A 25,880-nucleotide genomic window follows, 5' to 3' on the forward strand; every position below is an offset into this window, starting at 1 on the left:
GAAGGATGAAAACTGAGAGAAAATAATCAGATTAAACACTGAGGGAATTTCACACATGCACATGTTTCAGGAAACTTTTCTTAGAAGTAAATTTAAAAAACAATGTGTGTTAGTGAATGCTGGCAGATCAGAAAGCTGACAGAAACACAGTTAACGGCCTGGAAAACCTGTTTCCTCAATCGGATTCTCATTATGTCACCAGCTGTGGAGCAGTTTTGGTTATTTCAAATGAGAGATTTCTGTGTTTGCTGTTTTCTCTGTGCTCTTCATGAATGAACGATATTTGATTGACATCTGCTCATGTTACCAAGCAACTGTCAATCACATGCAATCTCACCACCATGCACACAGTCCTGCAGAAGCAGACTGAAGTTAAACTCAGTGAATAATCCGTAGAGATGTCGTTTTCTAACATTCAACTGTTGTTCATTCAGTGATGAATATCTACGTTTTTAGGGGCTTTAATTTAGCACCAACATCACACAAGTTGGCTATTGACAGATAATTCATTTGACCAACAACACTGCTGGTGTTAACTAGACTTCTGGAACACAATTCAGTTGTTGAAATGTAAAAACCACCAAATTTGTCAGCCTGAAATAAAAGCCTTAAAACTATCTTTTTGAACTTACATGTTCTGAACTCCCTTCATCAAAATGTATTTAATTTAATTTTAATTCACATAGAAAATTTTACTACCAATGTTCTAAACCTATATTTAAATTGCTGAAATTCAATAAGCTTATAAAAAGTCAAGTCAAAGCATCCAGGTGGTAGAATTGGTCTGGTCAAATTCAGGCACTAAAATTCAAGGTGTGGAATTCAGAGCTGAACATCCAGGATACCAGTTCCTCAATTAACTTTGCTCATTTTTGGAAGAAAACTATTCTAAATCAAGCTGCAGGTCTCAGACCCTTCAGAGAAAACAGCAGCTCAGTAGCTGCCACATGCTGCACCATGAGCATAGGAGTGACTCTAAATGTAAAACTGAGCACCTTTCACACATGGAACCGTGATGCAGGCTGTTGTTATGAACATGCAGTGATCTCAGCTATGGCGTCAGTCAAGAATTATGGTTGGTGTGACAGACAACCTGAGGTTTAGGAAGAGGAGAAAGAGGGACAGGAGGACGTTTGTTGGACCCAGGAAACAAGGAGGAGAGGAGGACGGCTCTGTCCTTTATACTCCTCCGAGAAAACTCTCTAGTCGACAGTCTCTGTGTGGACAGCAGGCGGAGGTTAAAATGGAACGGAACACGTCAAAAAGATGAATTGTGACCACACTTTTTTTTAAAAGTTGTGATGAAAAATATTACACAGCACTGGCATGAAATTCACCTGCTGCACTGACTCCTCTGACCTCTCAGAGGAATGATCAATATTCGAAGCACACAGAGGAGAAGCAGAGAAATGACTGGTTTTCTGGTCATGGGAGCTGCATTCTGGGTAGTGCTGTTCAGTTACAGCAGGGCTCGGTGAGCGGGGGGGACTCTTTGAGAGCGAGGGTGAAGGAGAGCGACTGTAATTGCTCGGAGGGGGAGAGGATTTGGGGGAATAGAGGAAAGTGGTTTGCTGAGCCACAGCGCTGGGATTCTCCAGCAAGCGAAGGTAGATGGAAGGCTGGAAACAGGAAGAAGAAGTGAGGGGAAAGAGGAAACAAGAGAGCGTGCATTCCTAGTGGTTTGATAACTGCTACGTTCATGTGGTACTTATTTGTAACGCTTCCATGAAATGCATCCAATCACATTCAACAGAAAGAGCTGAGCGTTCAGACGGAGGCATACCTGCCACTTGGGGCGAGAGGGAGGAAGAGGAGGAGGACTGGGGACGTCCTTGGGCTTTGCAAAACGGGGGTTTTCTCCCACATCCTCCTCTTCCTCTTCCTCATCCTCCTGCTCTGAGACAGGAAGTGGCGTGGTAGAAAGGGACAGAGGAGGAGAAAAGGATGGATCAGAGGGTTCCTCATCAGACTGATGCAAGGAGGAAAGGAGAGGAAAAGGGAAGGCAAAGGAAATTCAAGTAAAGTCTTGAGCAAATACAAACAGCAGCACATCATTTAGAAATAAAATACAGGTACTGAACAAAGCTGGCAACAGCACGTTGATGAAGAGCGGCACATTATGGTGGAGGTGCCTCACTAATCCCAACATAACAAGACCTTTTTTGGTGCGAACAGTCTAGCAAAGTTAGTGCTGGGAGATGGCACAGAAGCTTATATCATTATTATATCATCACCTTGCTGCGTGTCTTGGCAGTCGAGGAGTTCTCCTCAAACTTGGCCAGCAGCTGAGTTGCCATGGAGCGGACCTTGTTCTCCCGCAGCTCCCCATCCTCACCAGCAGGGGTTGCACTGTGACAAGACAACTGATGCCACGCCATTGACACAGACGAGATGATGGACAGGAGAGAAGAGGTAACAGGAAGTGGGTAATTAAACATAAGTCAACATTATATGTAACTGGGCTTTTTTTTTTTTTTTTTTACAGTTAGGAATGTTTTAGATTTTGGATCTGGTGTTGACCTCACCTCTGTGAGGTAGTGGTTGCCCTTTCGACGTCTCTTGTTGACAGAATCATCTTCCAGTTTCTTGTCATCCTGTGACAGAAGAGGACATGATAAAGAGTCATTCACAGAGACACTGAATAGTATATAATCAGTATAATCAGTGTAGAAGTGGAGTTAATCATGTGATACACTGTCCTTGGGAGCAGACATCAATAATCCCTGTAATCACCATGCAGACTGACAGCGAGTGTTCATGATGAGATAACATGTGTATTGCAAACAATGCCTTCATCCATATGTTAGCTTTATCGTGCTGGTGATGAACTAAAAAGGCCTTGACAGGGATGGATAGAAATGGACTCTTCAATGAAAGCATCACATATATTTGAACATTGAGCTTTACCCGGGGTATCCTCTTCCTGGGCTGGGGCATGTTCACCACTCTGGGGCTGGTTTTAGCTGGATATTCTTCACTGTTCTCATCTGGTTCTCCTGACCCTGCAACATAAGACACTGTCATATTAAGCACGGGGTGGATAACAAGCTCTCACAATATCATGAGTTTAGTTATGGACCAGATCAGTATTTAGAAATTAAGCAACTTGCTGGAAACCAGCGAAAAGTGATTTTTTTATGTGCACAGAGGCTCTGCTAACATGATGTGAGTGATGTAAGCAGATACGAAATGCCTGCTGTTTACCATCAAAGTATACCAGACAAGATATATGCCAGGTGACCTATTTATCAGCCTCGGAGGATCATGATAAGACACTCGTCTCACTTGAGTGACCTGCATTTTCCATGCACAGATATCAGTTTGGCACCTTCAGCAGCTGCCATCGAGTCCCACAGTGTAGCTCCAAATTCACATCAAACTCATCACCAAAGCCTTGATCATGGATCCTGACAAACATCTGCATACCTAATTTAAGAAACATAAGTACACAGTAACAGTGTGAGCTAGGTGTTTCTTTCTCACCAGTTCCTGTGCAAAACTATCCACAACTTCAATCAAATCAAGGCCTCTGATCAGACTGTCACATGCTAATTGCAACTTTGTTCTCCTTTTGGGGATATTGAAAACTTCCATGAATTACTTGCAAATTTGTGTAGTTTCTGGTGAAAAAATGTATTCATGAGCTCTTCTGTTTTCCTTGATACCAGGGGCTGTAAACTTCTAAGTAACTGATTTGTTTGCACATAAAAAGTTAATTCAACACCAGACAACACTTAAATTTAGCTGAACTGGAGTCTGCACGGGAGCAGGGAGTGCAGATACATTCAGAGTTATAAAAACAGAATAATGTGATGAGGGTTCATCCTTGGACTCTAAGTATCAAATAATCTTTAGAAATTGACAGAAAAAACACTGATGTAACTTTACATAACAACTTAGATTACCCAAGGCCATTACAGTATAATGGCACACAGTGTGCTTATCATCATTATCATCACTGCTGACTAAATATAACCAAACCATACACTTAAACCCTGAAAACGTCTGCAAGCAAATTCCCACCAAATGGACTGTGAAAATGGCTCAGTGAGGATGGATTACTTTCCCAGCCTTTCAGAGGTGTGGACTGCTCTGCGGTGACTGCACTGCGGGTGACACAGACGTCTAGTGGACATAAACATTAAAGCAGTCAAAGTGAAACGTGGAGCTTACAAGTGGTGGTGTGACGGGAGCGCAGGGCCTCCACAGTTCCGCGGAGTGATTGGATATGGCTTCCACAGACATAGCACACATACCAGTCATGTCTCTGGCAGGGACCAACCTGACCACGGTTGTGTAACGTGTAACTCGAGCTCACACAGTGGATAAAATAGTCCCAGAGTCTCACTTTTTTCAAGTACAACTGCTCCTATACTTTAACAGAATGTACTATACACTGACTTTAAGAGGATTTAAAAAGACAATGAAAAATTGTGCAGGAAGTAGAACCACTGACTGCATAAAGCATGGACGTAGTCTCTGTGACGTAACCCACAGGTTACAGTGCCACTGTTCAACTCAGGGACAAGAGGTGTACCAGGCTGTAAACATGTCAATTTCTACCATAAAGTTGGGCATTTTAATATGGGGGTCTATGGGGATTGACTCGCTTTTGGAGCCAGCCACAAGTGGCCATTCGAGGAACTGCAGTTTTTGTCATTTCTGTATTGCCAAAAACTTGCTTTAGTCCTGTGCATTCACAATATTGAGTGATAGAAGGAGATTAGCATTACCTCGAATGAGCTTCTAACAACAAAACCATTCATGGCTTCTAACATTGACAATTAATCAGCTCAGTCCAACTCCACAGTTATCACTGCCTCTCCCTCTTAGCATTCACTGTCACTCCAACCAGAAAACTTTACTTTCTAGCTTTAGACTTAACACTGGAATTGACACTAGAATTGAATTCCATTTTTAATCCCTGACTTTTCACATAACACTCAACATAAGAGCTTCACAGCAAACAAACAAAGAAACCTGCTTAGACTCTCTGTGACAGAGGTGGGAAGGAGCCTGACCGTTGTTTGCTGGGGATTTCCTGAAGGCCTCATAGAATTTGGACAGGTAGAGAACCATCAGCAGCTTGTCTGGTTCGGCCTCTGCAGCCATCTCCTTTCCCCTGGTCACAGGCTGGATGCCAAACTCACGCTCAGCCAAGTCAAACGCCAACTGGTTGTTTCCCGCCACGTCCTCCTCGTTCAGAGAGTCATAGTCACTGAGGAAGAGCAAAAGTCAGGGCAGGTTACTGCATGAGTTTCTATTTTTTTTCATGAAACATACTCCACATTGCCAGTACTGCAAAAAGATAAAGATGCTCAGATGAGCTGCCAGGAGGAAAAGGGGGATCTACTTTTGTATGATCTTGTTTCTGTTCTTCATTCAGTAAGTGATGGAGAAAGGTTAAAGGTAAAAGAAGGCATGCTGAATTAAGAATTATTTCCTATCTAGCTGTCTGTATGCAACCAGAATGACTTTTGACCATCAAACTGTAATCAGTTCATTTTTCAGTGAGACATTTGTGTGTTTTTTTTGGCAAATGAAATCTAGAGTTTGGTCCAAGAGCATGTTTTATGAGGTTACAATGACCTTTCACCTTTGACTTTGGACCACTAATCAGTTCATCCTTAAGTCCAAGTGAACATTTGTGCAAAATTTGAAGGAAATTCCTGCAAGGCGTTCCAGAGATACCACATTCACAAGAAAACATCCCACGTCCAGCCTCAGCTGCTGCATAAAAACACCAAGCTCATACAGCTCATAGAGTACGTGTGGATCACAGCGACCTGCTGGGACTATTAAGATGACTGAGATGACTTGTGTTTGAGTCGACCATGAGTCTTCCTAAAATGATGTGATATAATTCCAACCAATCACTCTGACAGACTTATTTGCTTTCTCAGTTGAGTGTGAGCAGACTGGCTCATGTAGGTCAGTGTGGATCGTATGACAGCCTGCTTTCCAATGAGATTTATCAGGGTTTAAATGCACCACAAACAAGTTGGATCGAGATTCAGCAAAATCACAAGCAACTTGACAAAGAGTCAAAGTGAAAATAGTAACAGGTCTTACAGTTTGCAAAGGGCTGCACTGCCTATTAACCATCAGCTAATTCAACTTTACCAGCAAGGATCAACTCATCCTCATTCATGCTTGAGATTCAGGTGTCCTCCTTTTACTACACATTGCAAAACTCAACTCCAACTTTAATGTAACTACATTTTACTACAAGAAACTAAGAAAAAGTGCAGCCATGCTTGTTTCTGATGGTGGTTTTGAGTAAATACGTTTTCTTGTTGTGATTTCATGCATATGTAAATTGTTCTCAGTGCTCTTACACAACAGATCTTGAACTCAATGAGATTTCCTGAATAAATGAAGCTTTAACTAAATAACTAATATTTCTGAGCTGACTGTTTGCACACAACTTCAATAAAAAGGTTATTTTCATCCTGCTCAGCTCAAAGAGGGCCAGTCTGGACAGATGAGTCTTCACAAGCCAACAAAAAAACCGCCAAGACCAGAATAACTGTTGACATTTCCACATTTTGACTGTGTTATTACATGAGCTCGGGCCTCTGGCGGTGTATGAGAGCGCAGAGGGCCAGGCCGTTCCTCCAGGAGGATGTGAGGTTGGTGACATCAACTGCTCTGTAGCCCTGAGTCTGCTTCTGACACCAGGACAGCAGCTGGCCGGGGCGCACCTCAGACTCTGCAGGAGAGAAATACAGTGAGATCAGCGTCAGCGAGGTCCTGTCGAGCTGCGGTACAGCGAGTTTACCATTTGAAACCAGTGATTTGTGGTTTTTACCTTTCTTGACTTTACAGTACTTGCTTTGTGTTCTTTATTTTCTCATTTCAATTAAAAGTGTTAATTGTTAAGCACCAAAATACAAAGCAAATTCCCTCTATGTGAAAACCTCCTTGGCAATAAATGTTATTCTGATTGTGATTCACTTGAGCCTTGTGACTTGAAAGACTTGAATCTCCTCCCAAGCCTAAAGCCGAGTAACTTTGGCAGCAAATACAGAGACAGAGAAGACATTCAGGCCACTGCACAAACTGGCCTACATAAAAGATCTGCAGCACTCGCTCTAATGTGCTTTAAAATGGAAAAGAGGAACCTCAAGGCAGGATTTCTTCTATATTTCAGAGCTGACCCATAGAGTGAAAGGAATGGGAAAGAGGCTTACTGAAAGCTTCCATTGATACCTTTTCTATTGAAAGACATTTCGTTACATAGAAAATAAGCTGCTGATTCATGGTCATTTTGGAGGCTGCAGCTTGCAGTGTCATATTGGGGGGGCTACATATTCATAGTCTACCATGACAGGTTTAAATTGGGTGGACAAAATCCTTTCAATATATTGCAATAAAAGTCAACAGCACCACAGAATGCAGCCTCCAAAATGACCATGAGGTTGAATCAACACCTCTTTAAAGCAACGTTTAACAGAATCTGAACCTTCAGGAAGGCAGACTTCAGCAGAGGACAGTGCATTAGACCTGAATAAACTGACCTTTTAGGCCTTGAAAAACAAATATGGGATTCAATTTAGATCTTGAGTGTCAGAATATAAAATTGCACTGATGAATATTCTTATGTCAACAATGGGTCAAAACACAAAACAGGACGTGACAGAGCAGAACAGAGAATTATCACCAACTCTGCAGTTTCCCTCAGCTCTACAAAGTGTTTTTAGCCTCTTTTAGCTCAGTGTTTTATTTTTACACCCTGCAACTTAAACTTTTTGTTCCTGTATCACCACTCTCATCAACGTCTTTTCTAACAACAGGCGGCAGCTGATAAACTCTGCCTAACCGCAGACAGACAAAGTTAAAGGTCCAGTGTGTAGGATTTAGGGGCATCGATTGACAGGAATGTAATGTAGTACATTACCTTAGAATGAGCCTTATATCTACAGAAGAAGCAGGTCTTATTCAATGGAGACCGCCATGTTGCACCGCCATGTTTCTACAGTAACTTAGAATGGACAAACCAAACACTGACTCTACAGAGGGCCTTTTATGTTTTTCACTGCCACCATAGGGGAGGGTGAGGGAGGGGTATTCAGCTGGTTGCCACTGGCAACCTCACCGCTAGATGCCACCAAATCCTACAGAATGGACCTTTAGTGACGAGCTGGAGCACTTGCAGTAGCAGCTGAGGATAACTCTAGAAAAGTATATTTGTCAAGAGGTGGTGAAAAGAAAAACAGCTAAAAAAAAGAATGAAGTTTGGACTTTCATTCATCACGTGGGCAGATAATAAATCACTATTTGCCAAAACATCATAAGGTGATACCATGTCAAGATTGTGTTTACAGCTTGTTCTGTGATACAAATCCATTAGCACTGCTTTAACTTGTGACCAAAACATAACTTGCTCCTCTCAGGGAGAAACCTCCACCATGGAGAAGGCAATGTATCAGTCCCATACTGTTTTTCAGTCTAACCCTGCTGGTGCGCAGTAGAGCAGGTCAGCACACGTCTGTAGGAGGCATCATGTTTGACCCTCATGTGGGTGTCATGTTATCATGCTGTATTGTCTGTGATGAGGTGTGTCAGCCTGTGACAGAGATAAGGCTAAAGTTTCCCTTCAGTGGGGGCTGGGGAAGCACTCACTATGATGTCAACCTTTCGTCTCCAGTAAACCATATTCAGGAGTTCACTCTGATTCGTGAAATGCTACACTGCTGACACATATAAACATAAGTGTTTTCATTTAAAGAGGCTATATTATGCTTTTTGACTTTCCCTTTCCTTTAGTGTGTCATACAGCCTTTTTGGGCACATAAAATATTTGTTACAAAGTTACAAAGCTCATAGTCCACACCAAAGGGAGCTACTGTCTCCCACAGAAAACGCTGCTCTTGAACTGTCTGAAATGTCTTTTAATCCAGCCTTTTCTTCTGTTACTTGTCACTATGTAACACAGCGCCACCTCCAGCTCGATGAACTGCCAAGTAGACCATCCCACCCAGCTTGCTGTCTGCCGTTGCTATACCAACACGTGCAAGGTAACGTTATGAGAAGCAGCCAATTTAAAAAAAAAAAAAAAAAAATGTCGTTGCCTGCAAGAACCAACACAAATCTTCATCTACTCACTTCAACTAAAGATGTGGGTTAACATTATTTTTGACCAAAACACACACAACAACTGGGAAACTGTGTGTGCATTTTAACGTTACTCTTGCATACGTTTAGTCACAGTAGCTCTCAATGGCTCTTTGCATGTCTCGCCCTCCACCACACAGACTGGCAGCATATGGGTCTCAATCACACGGCACATCAACGTGGTGATGGTCTGCAGCACATCACACTGTGTGAGTATGCAGATTAACCGAACTGACATGTCTAATCAGTCAAAAATATTCCTGGCGGGTAACTGATTAAAGGTTAACTATTGACATCCCTGCTTGAAAGACATGCTCTGAAGGTAACGAGACTGCTACGTGTGAAAAGAAAATGGCTAAACTGCAAGAATTCATTTGCTTGGCAACATTGAGTAACTTTGATTAGCACCCAGCAGCTAGCTTGTTCAGACCATGAAAGAACACCACAGAGCTGTAACTTCAGTGGTTCGCTGTTTATATACAGTGTTGCACATGTTTTTATTGTTCAATAGAAATCACTTGCACTACCTGCACCTACCTCATACTGTTTATACTGTTTATACTTCATGCCACTGGCACTATTTACATGTATTTCTATGTTTTGGGGGGGGGGGGGGGGGGGTTGGGATATTTGACTATTTGCACTTCTGGTTAGATGCTAAACTGTATTTCATTGTCTCTGTGTTGCACTCTGATGATGACAATTAAGTTGAATCTAATCTAATCTAATCTAATCACTGTGCAGTTAGGCCGACCTTAAACGGATCAGATTCATACTCCAATATGTGCCTGAAGTTCCTATTTTAGAAGCGATTATTGTGCTAATATTCAGTATACATTTGAAGCTGTCAGAGCTGACAGGAAACATGGCGAGTGGAGCCTGCTGAGGCGCATGTGAACTGACCAATCAGAGCAGACTGGGCTATCAGGTGGGGGGCCTTAAGGAGGACTAGAGCTAAAACGGAGTGTTTCAAACAAAGAGAAGAGCATCGCAGCAACAGACAGCATGGGAATAATAACTGATGACCAGTAAAGCATGTCAACCTATTCTAGTGGACACCTACAAAAAAACATGAACATGAGCATAATATGGCCTCTTTAACTTCTAGAGGTATACAGGGAAGCTTTCATGCAGATGCATGTAATCCCAGTGGTGACTCATAGGATGATCAGATTACATTACAACATGAGGGGGAGCTTAGAAAGTAGAATAGAGTCCCATCTGAGTCATTGGCAGTAATCCTTACTGTCACTACTTTGTCTAAAGATATTTGATGCGTCAGTAGTCTGTTTTTTTTGTTATCATAGCAGCATGAAGCACACTGTGATTATAAACCCAGAGATCCATCATATGATCAATAGCCATCATAGGCAATCATTTTATACATGATTTAAGACACTCTGCTCAATAGTTAGACAGTTTTCATAGGTACTATATCATCACGACAAATCAGTTTTCTCATCAACCATTATTCTCTCTATATTTTCATGGACAATGGCAACGGATGTGTAACCATGACGCTGACGCCATCAGTTTGTGTTTGGGGAGAGAGAGAGAGAGTCATTCTGCAACTTACCTCTTCTGGACAAGTTCACTGATCTACGTGTGGGTCCTCCTCTTTCCGGGTGACACGAGTCCTGTTGGCCATCAATGAACAGGTGACGCACCTGGCGGGAGAAGTTATATAAATATTCAATTCAGACAGGAAAACTATTTGAAATTAGATCATCTTTAGCAAATAGTAGGATTTGGAGGATTGGCAGTTGACACATATTGCCTGGGAGCCCCAACGGAGAACTGAGGGTGGACAAATAATGGCCAGAAAAGAACAATCTACAGTTGATGAAAATAGCTGGTGTAGCATGAACTGTACATGGCTGTTGGGGGTGTAGATGGGTGGCATCACATTTGCACATTTGTAGCAGAAAGACCTCAAAAAGTCTGAGCTTGCTGGTAAATAGAAAAGTGGCATTTCACAGCCACTGTTGAATTCATTTGAGAGATAGTTCATTATGTAACAACACATAATATGCCAGATTCAAAATGCACAACAGTAAAATCTTTGTTCACCACTCAAGTGAGACTGAAATATTTAATCCAATATCTGTCACTCAGCAGAGGATCCATGATTAAAATGTCTTCCTCAGAAAGCATTTTGTTCCATACAAATAAGGTTTATTCTTATTATATAAGCTTGGACTGACCTGGTGTGGGCGTACACAGCTGCTGTTGAGGTTGGGGTAGCGGCTGGCAGGGTCGATGGTGTACTGTTCAAAGTTCTTACTGATGTTCTCTGTGGTGGTCTGAGGCAGCAGCCGGTACAGACTCTCCCTAAGGAGCAACAGAGCAGATATAACATGCAGATTCAAGATACTGCAGCTTCAAAGATCCAAGAACTGCACTGCAACTGCTTGATTTGTCTAAAGAGAGATTTAAAAACATGTGACTAAAGACCTTTAACATCAAATCTACATTACTTCACGTGTTTAGTAAGACATGGATTTGCTTCGACATTTTATACCAATTGGCCCATCAGATTAAGAGACAGTCTGTGTGAAAAGTTTGTATTTAGAAGACACACACAAGAAGAATAGGGTTCATCCTCTGTGGAGCGTGAATCTGCCCAGCAAAATCATGGTAATCTGCCCATTTGATAACTGATAATTATATAAATTGTGCAAAAGTTGTCATTTTGCCTTGAAAGTGGAGAGCTCTCTCATCCAGTCGAAAGCACACGCACACGCTGATCAGCGGTTGCCTAGTTATCTTGCTTTAGACCAAAGTGATGCACAGACAAACTGACTGTCCTTGACTGTCTCCACTGACGCTTGTTTTCATCTGTAAAGATTCCACAGAAACTAAATTCCAGAGCACAAGCAAGTCTGCCTTGCTTATCTAAAGTTACAGGAAGTGGAAGATAAACCCACACACCTCTCAGCCAGTATCTCCAGAGGGCTCCTGCCCTGTGCCCAGCCCCTCACCATCCACGCAGTGTCGAAGGCTGCCAGAAAACCCCGAGCACAGCCTGTGCCCATTGGCCAGAAGGGCTGCAAACAGAAAACAGGATGTCAGCGTGAACACACACAAGCTGGTCCTCTGTAAGGATGGTGGCCGGAGTATCGAACAACTCTGACACACACAAACAACCCCCCCGTCACTGCCACCTCGTACCTCAAGCAGACTATCTCCCACCAGCGCGACCATGAGCTGATGTCCATGCTTCTCCCTGATCAAGGCGGCGTTCTCTGAGGCGTACATGCTGGTGAAGTCGAACATGGCTACATCCGGCTGTCCGTAGTGGTTGATGGCGTAGTCCAGGGACGGCAGCTGGTAGTTTGTGCCGAAGTCAGCTGCCTCGCGGGCATAGGAGAGCAATGCTTCCTGGTTGACATTGTCGGGGCTCAACAGTCGCTCTGTTTCTATGTAGTCCTGTATTGAGATGACAGAAGGAAGGTTTATGGCAGAGAGCACTGATGTAAAATAAATTGAAATTTAAATCTAAAGCAGCACATATCAATATTTTGATATAAATGATGCATCACATGACTAAGCCTGACATTAAAGCGGCTGTTTGCATTGACTGACAACCCACCCCACAGCTCGTTTGATTTCAAAGAACTGTGAAAAAATTAAATTTACCCACGCATTTCTCAGACATTTTGCCATTCAGCCAAACAATGATATTTCGTGGGACAATTTTCAAAATCCCCAGAGTCCAGTTTGCCAATGACCAGCTGATCATGTCAACTTGAGGCTTTTTGTAGGCCTGAATGTGAACTCGAGTAGTGTGCGATCAGTCCCAACATGAACGAAGCCATCTCTTTGAGTCACTCAAGAAACAACATGTCGTGTTGTTTTGAGTTGTTACCCAACTGAGATGCATCATTATCCCAGGATTTTATCAAAATAACATTTCCCGAGAGCCAGCATGGAGAGTCTGACAGCAGCAAGCCTGGCCTGAGTCAGAAACACGATTCACATTACTCATGGAATGAAACGAAACATAAATTTAGACTTGTGTGTTCCACTGCAAGAGCAACATAAAGATTAAACCAAGTTAGTCATTGTGTTGAATCAGTGAGCTATTATGAGTGGTGAGGCTGTCGCACAGTTGATGTACTGAGCTTTCACTCTGCACTAATGGGCAATGGAAGCTGAGATGGAGACCACTGAGGGCACAGCGAGGCAGGGTTTCAATGCCTGAGTGTGTGTGTGTGTGCGTGTGTGTGTATTTTCAGATGATTGTCCTGGCAAGCCCTGGGTGGGAGGGTTAACAGCAGTCCTAATATGATCCAGTCTGAACCTTGATGCCATAATAATATCCTCATTTATACCGTCTAATCTCTGTCGAGGACAGCGCCCCTCACTGAGAAAAACGCTCTGACTCATGTCTGTGTGCGTGTGTGTGTGTGTGTGTGTGTGTGTGTGTGTGTGTGTGTGTGTGTGTGAGGGAAATAGAAGAAAGGTGAGAGAACTCAAGCAGCATCTAATTAGAGCCCTATTTCATTATCATCCCCTATGGAGGCTCATTACTTACTGCCAAAGCTAGCTGCTCACTGCCCTGACAAACACACATATTCCTATCTACCCAAAATACACTTTGTGTGTGTGTGTGTATATGTATGTATATGTACGTGCGTGTGTGTGTTTCTGGTCTATAAGTGTGTGTGTGTGTGTGTTCATCGATAATGAAAACCATGCGGAAACATAGTTAAGTACTATGACAAAAAGTATTACAATTTTCATGAACGAATGAAAACTAAATCTTAAACTGAAAGACAGACAAAATGACAACACTTTCTTCTGATTGGTCCCTGAATGCAAAACACACTCAATATTTGATATCATGTCAACAAAACATAAACAGATGTGGACTGTCACACTCTCCAAGAGACATGGACAAACAATTATTATTTTGGTGCAGTAAAAGGCAAACCAGTGTGTCTACGTTAGGTTGTCGGGGACATGCTCACAGTGATAAAAAAAAGGCCAATCTCAAGAGTCAGTACAGCTACAAACATGCAAAACTGGATGAGCTGTGAATGTGTTTGGATAAAGTTAAAGCTCTTCAGCAGAGTCTGGATGTCCAGCAAGCAGCTTTCACAGACCACATTCTGACAGAGACGCTGTTATACAGGCAGGTTCTGTGGTGAGCGAGCTCATAGCTAAGAAGCTGAAACCTCATCAGAAGGAGAAGCTGTGAAGGAGAGCCTTGTTGCTGCTGTGGAGCTGATAGCAGCAGACAAAGTAAAAGTGCTCCAAAGTGTGGAATAATTCAAAGAGATGAAGGAAAAACTGACATGGAAACTCAGTGATAGAAAGTGTTTGTGTGATTTGACCTTCATGGTGGACATTACCAAGAAGCTCTTAGAGCTGAACCTCAAGCTCTCTGCTTCAAATGGAAAATCATTTGAAGTGAAATTAAAGCTGTGGCAAATGGAAAGATGAAACACTGAGCAGTTTCTACTCTGCAACAACAAAAGCTGCTACGACATCTGAAAAGTAAACAAAAGGAAGTGAACATATTTACTCTGCTGTTTAATGTGGAACCAGCTGATGTGTCTGACAATCTACAACATGAAATCACTGAGCTGCAAAGCAACAACCTGCTGCTGAGAGCAGCTCATTCAAATCTGACTCTAGTAATGACTCAGTTCTGCTGACGACTGACAAAACCAAACCTGGAAAACCAGCTGTGAGCATCATCATCACCATCATCACCATCATCACCATCATCACCATCATCACCATCATCACTACCATCTCACATCAAACGCCTCACCAAGATGCAGTTCCAGCCATTGAAGAGGTTAATGTGATATTTGTTTAACTTATTTACTTATTTTGCTTGACTTGATACTTGATACATGTATACATGGTTTTAGTCAGGTAATGATGTCACAGATATGCAAACAAGTACTCAACATTATCTAGCAACTTGTCAAGCAGGCTTTAGATACTTTGCTTTGTGCATTTCATTAATGTGTCAATAGGAATAATATTAGGCAACTTTACCAGTTCCTAAAAAGAAAAAAGTAACAGATATATGAAGTAAATTCATCCATAATTCTACTGAAAATTAGATGAGAAGCAGCAATAAAACAGCTCGTACGTACCACAGAAACACCCAGGCCAACATTTAGGAAACAGTAAAAATTATCAATGATAATGTTAACATTACTTTCAATTTGACATATTTCCTGTTTATAGGATTTTGAGAGTTAACACAGGCTGTTAACTCTCAAAATCACCCTCTCTCGGTGTTTGCTAAAGAAAAATGACTGCCTTAAAAAGGCAATTCCATCAATTTCACACATCAAAGTCTGCCTACAGGTCTTGGGGAGTACTACATGTACAAAACAGTTGGACAAAACCTTTTGTGGCTCCAGAGGACACTGCTTAAAGTCTGGTAAAATGTCTCCAGTGATGAGTCAGTGTAAGTTGGAGCTGAAGACTGCAGTTTTGCAAATGAAAACACTCTGGGGATGTGGAAGAAGTGAGCATCCAAACATGTAGCCTGCTCTTCATCTCTGCTTGAAGCTGTATCAGCTGCTACTAACATAGCCCGACCAAGCCGTCTGTAGTCAAGTGGGTAATGTAGGCACCAGGTTTGACAAAGAAGAATGAAAACAGATGACATCTCTGGTTCTGCTGCATTGATTTCAATCGTTTTGTTTCTTAACTGTCCACTGTGAGTCAGACAGTGTTCAGTGAGGAATGCAATGCTAAAGCACCTGTAGCCATGCTAACTGCGTGTGTGCGTGAATGAATGAGGAAACTCACATTTATGATGACCCCTTTGTCCAGAAGACTCTGCTTCTTTGCCGTCATGACAAAGTAGTGTGTGTTGTCTTTGTAGTAAACGATGTTCTCCAAGTCAATTCCTGAAAACACGAGTGATTTCACTTAACAAAGGGTACTTAAACAGCCGCAAGAAGGAGCAGTTAGAGTGGGAGAAGCACAAAAGACAGCACTACATGGAACACAAATCAAAGTGAGAAGGAGGATTTATAGTAAGGGCTGCTGGCACCACATTCTTCCAAACTCACCTGTCTCATCCTTGAGTTCCAGAAAGAACTTCTGATTAAAGATGAAGGCCACGCCGCTGATCTCCTCCACTTTGGCCTCTGCTGTGGTGTTCCTGTTGACAAAGTTAGCCGTGATGGCGATGGCCAACTTCCCTCGAAACTCTTTGCGACTGAAACCTGCCGAGAGGGGTTGAAAAACCTTGATGGGTGGATTTTAAGCAATGTAGATACAGATAGACAATCAAACTTGAATTCAAACATCAAGAGCAAGATTTAAAGAGTAGTTTCCTTCCCTGCTACAGCTACAGTAGGGCAACATGTCAGGGAGTTTGCCAGCAGTCATGGGGACAGAGATGCTTATGGTGTCGACCATTCACGGAGGAGAATGTGTACATATACAACACACACTGACACAGATGAACACAAAACTCACATAACACCAATTACACCTGGACAGAAAGCTAAGAGAGCTCTCAAACAGTTCATAAACCAGCGCACACACACACCCCGCTGACCCCATACACACTAATAAGCTTCCAGTTAAAACTATGTCAACAGGAAATGCTTTACCCAGTGACTGAAAGCAGCTTTGCAAAACCTCACCTCTTTCCCAGTAAAAATAACAAATACTGCTTTGACTGCAGCCAACATTTATGCTACAAATGTGGGTCAGGAACAAACCTTTCCTTAGGACCCGTTTTAAACCATGTCCAGCGCCACATAGAGTCCTGCAACGGGCCGGGTACCCGCAGATATCCGATGGGTACCCGCAATTGACGGGTACAAACGGGTGGAAAATATGCATTTATAATTTTACGGGTACGGGTACGGGCACGGGCGGAAAGGAACCAAAAGCGGGCGGGTAACATTTTATTGTGTCATGAAAATCACTAGTTTCAAGCAGCATGACGCAGTGAAGACGCTGCGTTAATGAAGGCTGCTGTCATCTTGTGTTAAAACAGGCTTGAAAAAATAAAACGTTTTTTTTTTTAAGTGAGAGACCGTCTGTTGTAGGCTATTTAGTGCATGTAATCACGAGTAACGGGTCAGGACACGGGTCCATTTTTTGACGGGCGGGGGGGGGCTGGTTTGACATTTGATGTAATCACGGGTAACGGGTCGGTTCACAGGTCTGATGATTGACGGGCGGGGCGGGCACGGGTTTCGAAAATTGGACCCGTGCAGGACTCTGGCGCCACAGTTCACCTCACAGCACCACTCCCATCTGTGAGTTCTGTTAGCTTTTCCTTCTTTCTCACCGTCTAATGTGTTTTTGCGTCCGTCAGCTCCGATCACCACATCGAAATCAAAATCTGACACAGGATGGATGGAAGGCCGGACCTCGGCTCGCCACCCAGGACCTGAGGAAGAGCAAAACAAACCAGCTCCAATTTGATTATTTCTAAATCATAACATGCATGTAATCTAAAGAGAGTAAGTGAATGGGTAAAGGAAAGGCAGGATGTGGGGAGTTGGGGGTCTTTGAGAACAGGAGGACAGTAACATTACAGGCAGGGGACAGTGTTTCTTGTGGCCCCTGATTCAGATGATGATGATTCAGTTGAAGTGCTGATTTGATTGGGAGACTGTTTCTTTTTTATGACCCCATGAGGTTTATGTGGCTGATTCTCAACTGCCACACAGCAGCCACAGTGTCCTCTAATGTTGTGCTGTGTTCCCTGGAAGTGAAAGTCTCCATGTGCTATATTCAGGACACTTGGCATATTCTGGGACCCTTAGAGAAGCAAACTCAAAGACTCTATCAATAGACTTGTGTTACTTTCACACGTTGCCTCTCTATGAAACTTTCTGGTGGCTTTCACATGTGTTTTGTGAGCAGAGAGCTTTCCATATATAGCTGAGATATGCAGCAGAGTCCCTGTGTGTCACTGCCGCTCATGACCCCTTAATACACAGATAACAGAACACACATGCACACTCACTGTCGTCAGTCTGCTCCGCTGGTGGCTCCACAAGTTTGGTGAACTCCACGTTGACGTGAATCTCCACTCCCAGAATCAGACTCACTTTCAGCAGCATCAGCTGGAGCTGGCGGATACCTTGAGTGGATACACACCAATACACACATGCAGATGTTGTATATCCAAAAAGCACACAAAGTAAGGCTGGAGCTTCAGGTGCACATAGACAGCAAATAGGCATTTTAAGCTAAGGCTGACTTGAGGTGAGTTTACTAAGCATTCAGTTACATTAAGACAGCAGCCAAGCAGCTGCCTCTGCATCTGCCACTGGGTAATGTCAGTGCTCTGTATTTTGAATGTGCAGCAGCAGATCATAATCAAACTTTAAAGCTGATAAGATTTAAGATGATATAACATGACACTCCTAACAACTAAGCTTGGGGCACAACATGACTGAATGAATTTAATTTTTATGAGACACTGATGAAGACGCTGTTTCAATGCAGTGTCACAGTCTGTAAATGATCTACCTAAAAAGGTTAATATTAACACCAATCCAGAGTATAAAGCTACCCAGTGCATCCAGTGTGACACACCATTAATACAGCTTGTATATACTGTAGCTCAGCAGCTGGTATTTACAGGTGCTTTCTCAGCAGCAGTTATAGGAGGAAGACGAGTCAGGATGATGAGCTGTGCACTCAGAAGAGCTCAACTTTGAGAGGAGGTATTAATAAATGACACCATTGCTAAAGCTGGAGAGGAAGAAGGGCCAATGGAAACATCCCACTAGGGAGACTGAGACTGAAGAAACAAACTGCAGCAAACAAAGCTGCTGGAAAATCTCCTCTCACAGGTTACAGAGTCGCACAGCCAGCAAATACCGGCCCTGTCATGTCACACCGTTAAATATAGAGAGCAGGAATGAAAGGCATCACAGTGATTTCACGCGCACAGGTAGGTCCCAAACTGTTCATTTTAAAAATTGAAGGGAGTTCTCGTGAATGAAACGTAAAAATATCTGTAATTGATGTGATGTGTATTCAAGATCACTGGATTATACAGAAACTATATACAGTATATATCCTAGCTCTTCATTTCCTCTTGCAATAAATTAAGAACTATCCAAGTCTCCCATGACCCTGTCAGCATGTCAGATTACTTTAAAATGAGTCCTGACCCCAAAGTTGAGGAAGTTGTTGAGACTATTCCCAGATCACCATAAGGAAAAAGGAAGAGGCTCAGAGCTTCTCCATTTTTCTCTCACTTCATGATAGACTTATTAATAAAGCACCAAGAGAGTGACAGATTGACTCACTGATATGGTCGATGGAGCCGGCGCAGAACTTGCCGTAGAACTTCTTGGCTCCGAGGCCCCTGAGGTCGTGTATGGTGAAAGGCCACAGGTGAAGCACATTGTTCCTGGAGAAGGTGTCTCTCTTCTCAATCACCACCACCTTACAGCCCAGCAAGGCCAGCTCGATGGCTGTCCGCAGACCACAAGGACCACCGCCGATAATCAGACACTGAATGAGTTAAAGAGGCAGAGGGCACAGTGAGGGTGGACGTGGTGGCCATGTTCAAAGACCTTTTGAGTATTCTTGTACTGTAATGCAGCCCTCTGAGTAGAGGAAGTGCATAGGTGTGTGTGTGTGTGTGTGTGTGTGTGTGTGTGTGTGTGTGTGTGTGTGTGTGTGTTTCTTCATTTCTTTGCATTAGTTGAGAAATAAACTAGACTTTACTCAGACCTAATCTGACCTGTCTTTGGTCAGAATTCAGGAACTATCAAATTGGAAAACATTTCCCTCTAATGATGATCCTAAAGATGATTTCCAAAGCTGCACTAATCTATATTTCATGTCAACAATGGATCAAATGACTATGTGTAATGTGAATCGTGTTGCTCTTGGCGACAAACCCACAGAGAATTATCACCTGACTCTGCAGTTCTGAGCTCAACAGCATGATTTAGTTCTTCTTTTAAAAGAAATTCTGCTGAGTTAGTCCTATTTTGGTGAACCATGGCCACCCTGATCCAGAAAAATAGGGAGCACACCCAGATACTGGGCCAACATCTCTCTCCAAATAGCAGTTTTCCTCGAAAAATGTCTGGGATAATAATTCAGCTGTTATTTTTGGCCAACCCTCAGCCCAACCCATCTCTGCTAATCTCCCCTCTGTGTGTCTCAGGCCTCCCCCCCCCCCCCCCCCCGGATGCCTTATCTTTTCCTTCAAGATATGAAGTTATTTCAACAAACGTGCTGCTTAATACACTTAGACATATATGGTAAGACAATAGGACAGATTGGCTCTTCACATAAAACAACAACTATGAGACACCTCTCACAGGAAACACGTATTTGAACTCACATGCTCTCTTTAGGCCTCACTGTGAGTATGTAAGGTTTCCCCTATGAATAGTTTACATCACTTGATGCAGAAACTGAAACTGAATTTACTTAATTTATAGGCACTAAATCCAATTAATTCACCCTCTCAAATTCAGGATTACTTTGGTCTAATTAAACATTTGCATATAATGACAGAAATAATCCACTTACATAATCTATTTTCCTAACAAATCCACACTGGCAAAGGTCCTAATTGGTTATTTGCACAAATAAACCATAATTCCTTATAATTCCTATAAAAAAGGTACATACAGTATGTTTGACCCAACAGAGCACAGAAAAGAGGGGATGAAAAGAGAACATGATGTCAAAAGTCAGCCTGTAAACTGTTGTAAATAAATGATGAACCATGATGAATATCAGAACCCGTTTTGTACTGATCAGCTTTCTGATTGACAGCAGCCACACTCCATGATGAATTAATTTACATTACATCTAGACGGTGATTGTATTTCAAACACTAACACTGTTCACTGACAGCTTTTCCACAGCTGAAGGAGACGTTTTAAGTTGCTCATCCTGCTGGTTCACATTAAAAGCTTCTTCCATCGGTGGAGGGCTTTTATTTTCAAGCAACTAAAGGAAACACGATGTATAAAGAACTTAGTTAGCACTGCTATTCTTCCATAAAAACAGATCGCCACAATGAGATATGGCATATTTGTCACTAATAGGTCAGTGGATGCCATAGAGCAGAAGGAGTTATCTAGTTAGATGAGGAGCTGCAGACCACCAGAATTTTGCAGCAAAACTATTTCAGTAAAATGAAATCACTGCAATCAGTGGATTCACATGTGGTGGGTGACGTTAATCCCTGCTAATGTTTTGCATCAAGTTCAAATTTGACATGCAAATTTGCTCTGTTGACCAATAGCAAACCATCTTGACAGTGCTGACTTATGAGGCAACAGAGAACCAGAGATTATAATATGGAGGAAGGTATCACATCTTATTGGGCTGTGATAAACCATCCACTTTAGTTTAATCCTCCTTTGTCAAAGTATAAACTGCTCCACAAAGGAGGAATGGTTAGCAGACCGTTCTGAGACACGATGCTGAAAACAAGCCTTTAGAATAAACTGTAACAATTTATTGTCCTGTTGGTAAACAAGCTAACTAGCTTACTAACTGATAGTCAGTGACCTTGCTAGCTCAGAGAGCTTTTTTCTCTCTTCAATAACTCCACCTCTATCTCGATTTTTCTTTTTTTTAATAACTACACTACGGATGAATTTCACTGTGTGATCACATCTTTACTGCTGTTTGTACAAACCTGCAAACCTCCATCACTATCAAACAAACCACACCCTTTATCTTAACCATTCATGCTGTACCTGCGCAGCTCAGATGGTTGTGGTTGATTGTGGTAAAGGCAGTGTGAATGCAATCCCATTATCAAAAAACAGCTCTAGAGTGCTAAGATACTGAGCCAAACTAGTTTCCCATCATCCATCAGTGGGCTCAAACTCCAGCACATGTCCTCTCCAGTCGCTCTCTCTTACCCTGGTGCCCTGGCAGGCTTTATTCTGGCTGTAAACCTTTTGCTGTGCCCTCTTGTCCAGTTTGGTCCACAGGGCCTTGACCTTCCAGGTGCTGACTGCAGCCTTCAGTGAGCTGTAGAAGTTGCTGTAGTCTAGAGGATCCAGCTCCAGCTGCCTGCAGAGGATGCTAAAGGCCTGCAGAGTGCCTTTACAGGTGGACGCCTGGACAAAGTTCTCAAAGAGAACGCTGGCCTGTGCCATACGTTCGTCCTCCGTCTCACCCATCTGCTCTGATGGTAAACAGTGCCCACTGTCTCTCCTTCGTCTCCCGCTTCGTCTTCCTGTTCACTCCTTCCAAACTGTTAGCACTGGACTTCTATGATGTGGTGTGTGCTGCCATGCTTAGCTCGTTCTGAAAGAAAGAAATACCAGAATTTACAACAGATTTTCAGACAGACACAAGAGCCTGGAAATAAAACCAATCCAGAACCAGGTGATCAGTCCTACAACCCCAACGCCAGGAAAGTTGGGATGCTGTGGAAAATTTGCAAATCCTTCTCAATCTATATTCAACTGAATACAGTACAAAGACAAGATATTTACTGTTTAAGCTGATGAGATGGGTCTGGACAGCAGGCAGGCCAGTCCAGTACCTGCACTCTGTTACCATGAAGCCACAGCGTTCTAACACACAATGCAGAGGAGGTCTTTGTATTGTCTTGCTGAAATAAGCAGAGAAGTCCCCGAAAAAAACGTCATCTGGATGGCAGCATATGTTAGTCCAAAACCTTGGCCTTGCCCCTTGCCCCCATTAATCTCTAAATTCCTTGTAATTGTGCATTGAGAAACATTGTCCTTGAACCATTGGACTATTTGCTCACACAGTTTTCTCCATCCTCGCTTGTGAACGACTGAGTCTTTACAAGATGCTCCTTTCATACTCAACCATGATACTATCACCTGTTACCAATCAACCTGTTTACCTGTGCAATGTTCCAAACAGGTGTTTTTGGAGCATCCACTACTTTCCCAGTCTTTAGTTGATCCTGTCCAAGTTGATGAGGTCTTTGTTCTGTGTTATTCAGTTGAATATATGTCAAAAAGGTTTTGAAAATCACTGAATTCTGTTTTTATTTATTTATGTTTTACACAGCGTCCTAACTTTGTTGAACTCATGGTTGTGCATCCCGTGCATATAAAAGTTGTTAAAATGATGAAAACTAAGACCTGCATCTTTGGGTTACTTCTTTCTTCTTTCTCTGTTTTTAACACTGCTGTTTTCCACAGCTTATTTTACAGAGTTAAATAAAGGTATTCACAGAAGGTGTGCCGGAGCACCAGTAAACTATAATGTGGTCTACAACATGCTCTGCAATAAATGCTGCATTTACGACATTTTTCATCTTCGAGGTTTGTTGAGACTGCTTTGTTCATCCGGTTGGCAAAATAACACATGAACTAACACCTTACATTACATCAGATTGCATTACATTTTTCAGTTGTTTGTGTTATTGTGTCAGTAGATTCTAACTATTGTTACTCAAAGCTGAGAATGGGAAACCACTTGGACTTGTTGTTTAAGTAGGGTTTATAGTTCCAATAAAAGAAATACATTCATTCATTCATTCATTCATCCATCTTCTATACCCGCCTATCCCTTTCGGGGTTGCGGGGGGCTGGAGCCTATCCCAGCTAGCAATGGGTGAGAGGCGGGGTACACCCTGAACCTGTCGCCAGCCGATCACAGGGCAACATAGACAGACACACAGACAGACAACCATTCACACTCAAACTCAAACCTATGGACAATTAACCTAATGAGCATGTTTTTGGTCTGTGGGAGGAAGCCGGAGTGCCTGGAGAGAAGCCACGCATGCACGGGAAGAACATGCAAACTTCACACAGAAAGGCCCTGTCCAACCCGGGGATTGAACCAGCGACCTCCTTGCTGTGAGGCACGCGCACTACCTGCTGCCTGCTGCTAACCCTAACCCTAGAAATACATTAAATTAAAATTAAAATATTCTGAAATACATACATATAATCATTTTCAAAATAAGACATAATCCATTTGGAGCTCCATACAAGTTCTTGATAAGACCACATGACCACTTACAGGACCTATAATAATGATGATGTTCATCATCCTCCACAAAACATGGTGGAAAACTTTGAAATCACATAAAGGAGAGGTCACATTCCAATGTAAGGAATGTCTGCATGTTGTGCTGAAAATAAACTAGAGGGGTCAATGTGCTTCCTCATATAGCCAGAGTATCATGTCAGCATTCTGTAGGAGGTGCTCGGAGACACACACTGCTCTGACCACACACCCCTGCACAGGACTACACCTCCAGCCAACAACAACAAGCCTGCACAGTTCAAACACTCATTAATTAAGGTGCACATATTTTTTTTCTCCTCCAGCTCCAGAATGCCTGACGGGATTATGAGAGTGCGCTTAGGGGGGGTTCAGCTGAGCGGTCATGGGAGAAGTTCGAACACTGCAGCTGCAGGAACACAGTCAACACAGTCACATCACATGCAAGCGGCAACTTGGTGAGGCAACAACAAGCAGAAGAAACAACCCTGAAATACAGCAAATCCCCCCACGGTACAAACTGTTCCAGGCTCACAGCCGACAACACAAGGAAGTTCACCCGCTATCAGGAGAGCATCACTTCCCCAATCCATCACCCAGGGTCCTGGGGTATGAGAAATTTCCTGATTCCTTTGGAGATTTTATCTTACTTGAAAGGTCAAGGGAATCTAATGGCGGTTTGAAGTTTAGAGCTGAAATACCAACATTTTCTGTGCTTTTTAGCTTTTTGTCCTCCCTCTCCCAAAAGCACTGGCCTCTGGCGTTCAAACCAAAGCAATTTGTATCCTTCCCTGCGGAGGAATTTTGGCATACGGAGGAGGAAGAGGTTGCCGCAGCCGTCGACCACCACCAGCTGATGCGGACAGAGCAGAGCCGCCCTGTGCCGGGGACAGCTGGAGGTGCTGCTGTGGTAAATGTACACCGAAGGAAAGAGAAGTGGAGTGGCTCTGCTGCAGCAAATTTCACAGAGTTGATCTTGGATGATGTTGCTGGATCTAACGTTACAGAGGAAGGCACATGCATGTGTAACATTACACTAAAGCTTTGGGGAACACATGGACAGGGGAGTGCTGGAGACATATTTCAGGACAACGAAAGTAAACTGGAGAGGAAAGGCCAGACATCTAGAGTAAGAGTATAAAGTAAGAGCAACAGTGAGAGTCTTTGTTAACAAGCTAACAAGCAACATTACAGTGTGAAATCATTCAATATTAGCTGAGCACATATTTCCCAGTTTGTTACCCCACGGTGCTATCAGAGTTCAGGCTAACGTTAGTCGTCCTCCTAAAAAACTAGTTACAAGAAAAACATATTTCATTATGATGCAGCATGAAAACTATTTTCATTTTTCTTCTTCATCAGGGATTTTTTACATTCTCCCCTGATGTAAGCGTTCATACCAAGATGTGCATCCACTGTGAAAAGATGGTGACCAGCTTTGTTAATTGAACTCTGTGCAGCTACATGAGTTAAACACTGAATACTACAGATTATTTCCTTTGTGATGATGCTGGAAAGAAGGCACTGGCTCTCCGTGCTTCTAATTTTAGGTGAGGGGGAAATAAATGCTCAAACATGTAAACTGAGTCTTTCAAGACTACAGGAAGGGCTTCTCTGTCATGAACGGATTGACTGACTGGCTGACTGGTGGCTTTAATGGCCACCAGTCACCTTGTTTGGGACCCTGGTGTTGCTGTCAAACTTGTCAAAGTTTTTCAGGCTATTCAGGCTTTTTTGGAGCACTCACTTTCAGCCATCCTTCTTTTCAATATTTTGCACTCTGACAGTTCAGCTGTGTTCAGTGCCTGCTAGTCAAATGA

General features: G+C 42.8%; 1 protein-coding gene across 7 annotated transcripts in view; it reads right to left on the reverse strand.

Moving 5' to 3' along the window:
• mical2b (microtubule associated monooxygenase, calponin and LIM domain containing 2b) overlaps positions 1-25,880 on the reverse strand; it is a 56,304-nt gene that overhangs the window by 16,599 nt on the left and 13,825 nt on the right. For 5 of the 7 annotated variants that reach the window (XM_076732640.1, XM_076732639.1, XM_076732643.1 and 2 more), the window contains exons 2-19: positions 21,981-22,371; positions 19,386-19,593; positions 18,089-18,205; positions 17,405-17,506; positions 16,167-16,322; positions 15,901-16,001; positions 12,289-12,546; positions 12,049-12,164; positions 11,322-11,448; positions 10,694-10,784; positions 6,565-6,712; positions 5,022-5,218; positions 2,908-3,002; positions 2,526-2,594; positions 2,235-2,363; positions 1,784-1,969; positions 1,338-1,619; positions 1,094-1,216 (exon numbers count right to left, since the gene is read on the reverse strand). In XM_076732640.1, the coding sequence (XP_076588755.1) occupies positions 1,094-1,216; positions 1,338-1,619; positions 1,784-1,969; positions 2,235-2,363; positions 2,526-2,594; positions 2,908-3,002; positions 5,022-5,218; positions 6,565-6,712; positions 10,694-10,784; positions 11,322-11,448; positions 12,049-12,164; positions 12,289-12,546; positions 15,901-16,001; positions 16,167-16,322; positions 17,405-17,506; positions 18,089-18,205; positions 19,386-19,593; positions 21,981-22,244 (2,769 nt within the window). In that variant the 5' untranslated portion in view covers positions 22,245-22,371. The remainder of the gene's footprint in view (positions 1-1,093; positions 1,217-1,337; positions 1,620-1,783; positions 1,970-2,234; positions 2,364-2,525; positions 2,595-2,907; positions 3,003-5,021; positions 5,219-6,564; positions 6,713-10,693; positions 10,785-11,321; positions 11,449-12,048; positions 12,165-12,288; positions 12,547-15,900; positions 16,002-16,166; positions 16,323-17,404; positions 17,507-18,088; positions 18,206-19,385; positions 19,594-21,980; positions 22,372-25,880) is intronic. The other 2 variants (XM_076732641.1, XM_076732642.1) reach the window with 1 other exon arrangement.

Source organism: Chaetodon auriga, chromosome 6 (genome assembly GCF_051107435.1).
Source record: "Chaetodon auriga isolate fChaAug3 chromosome 6, fChaAug3.hap1, whole genome shotgun sequence".
Classification (NCBI taxonomy): Eukaryota; Metazoa; Chordata; class Actinopteri; order Chaetodontiformes; family Chaetodontidae; genus Chaetodon; species Chaetodon auriga.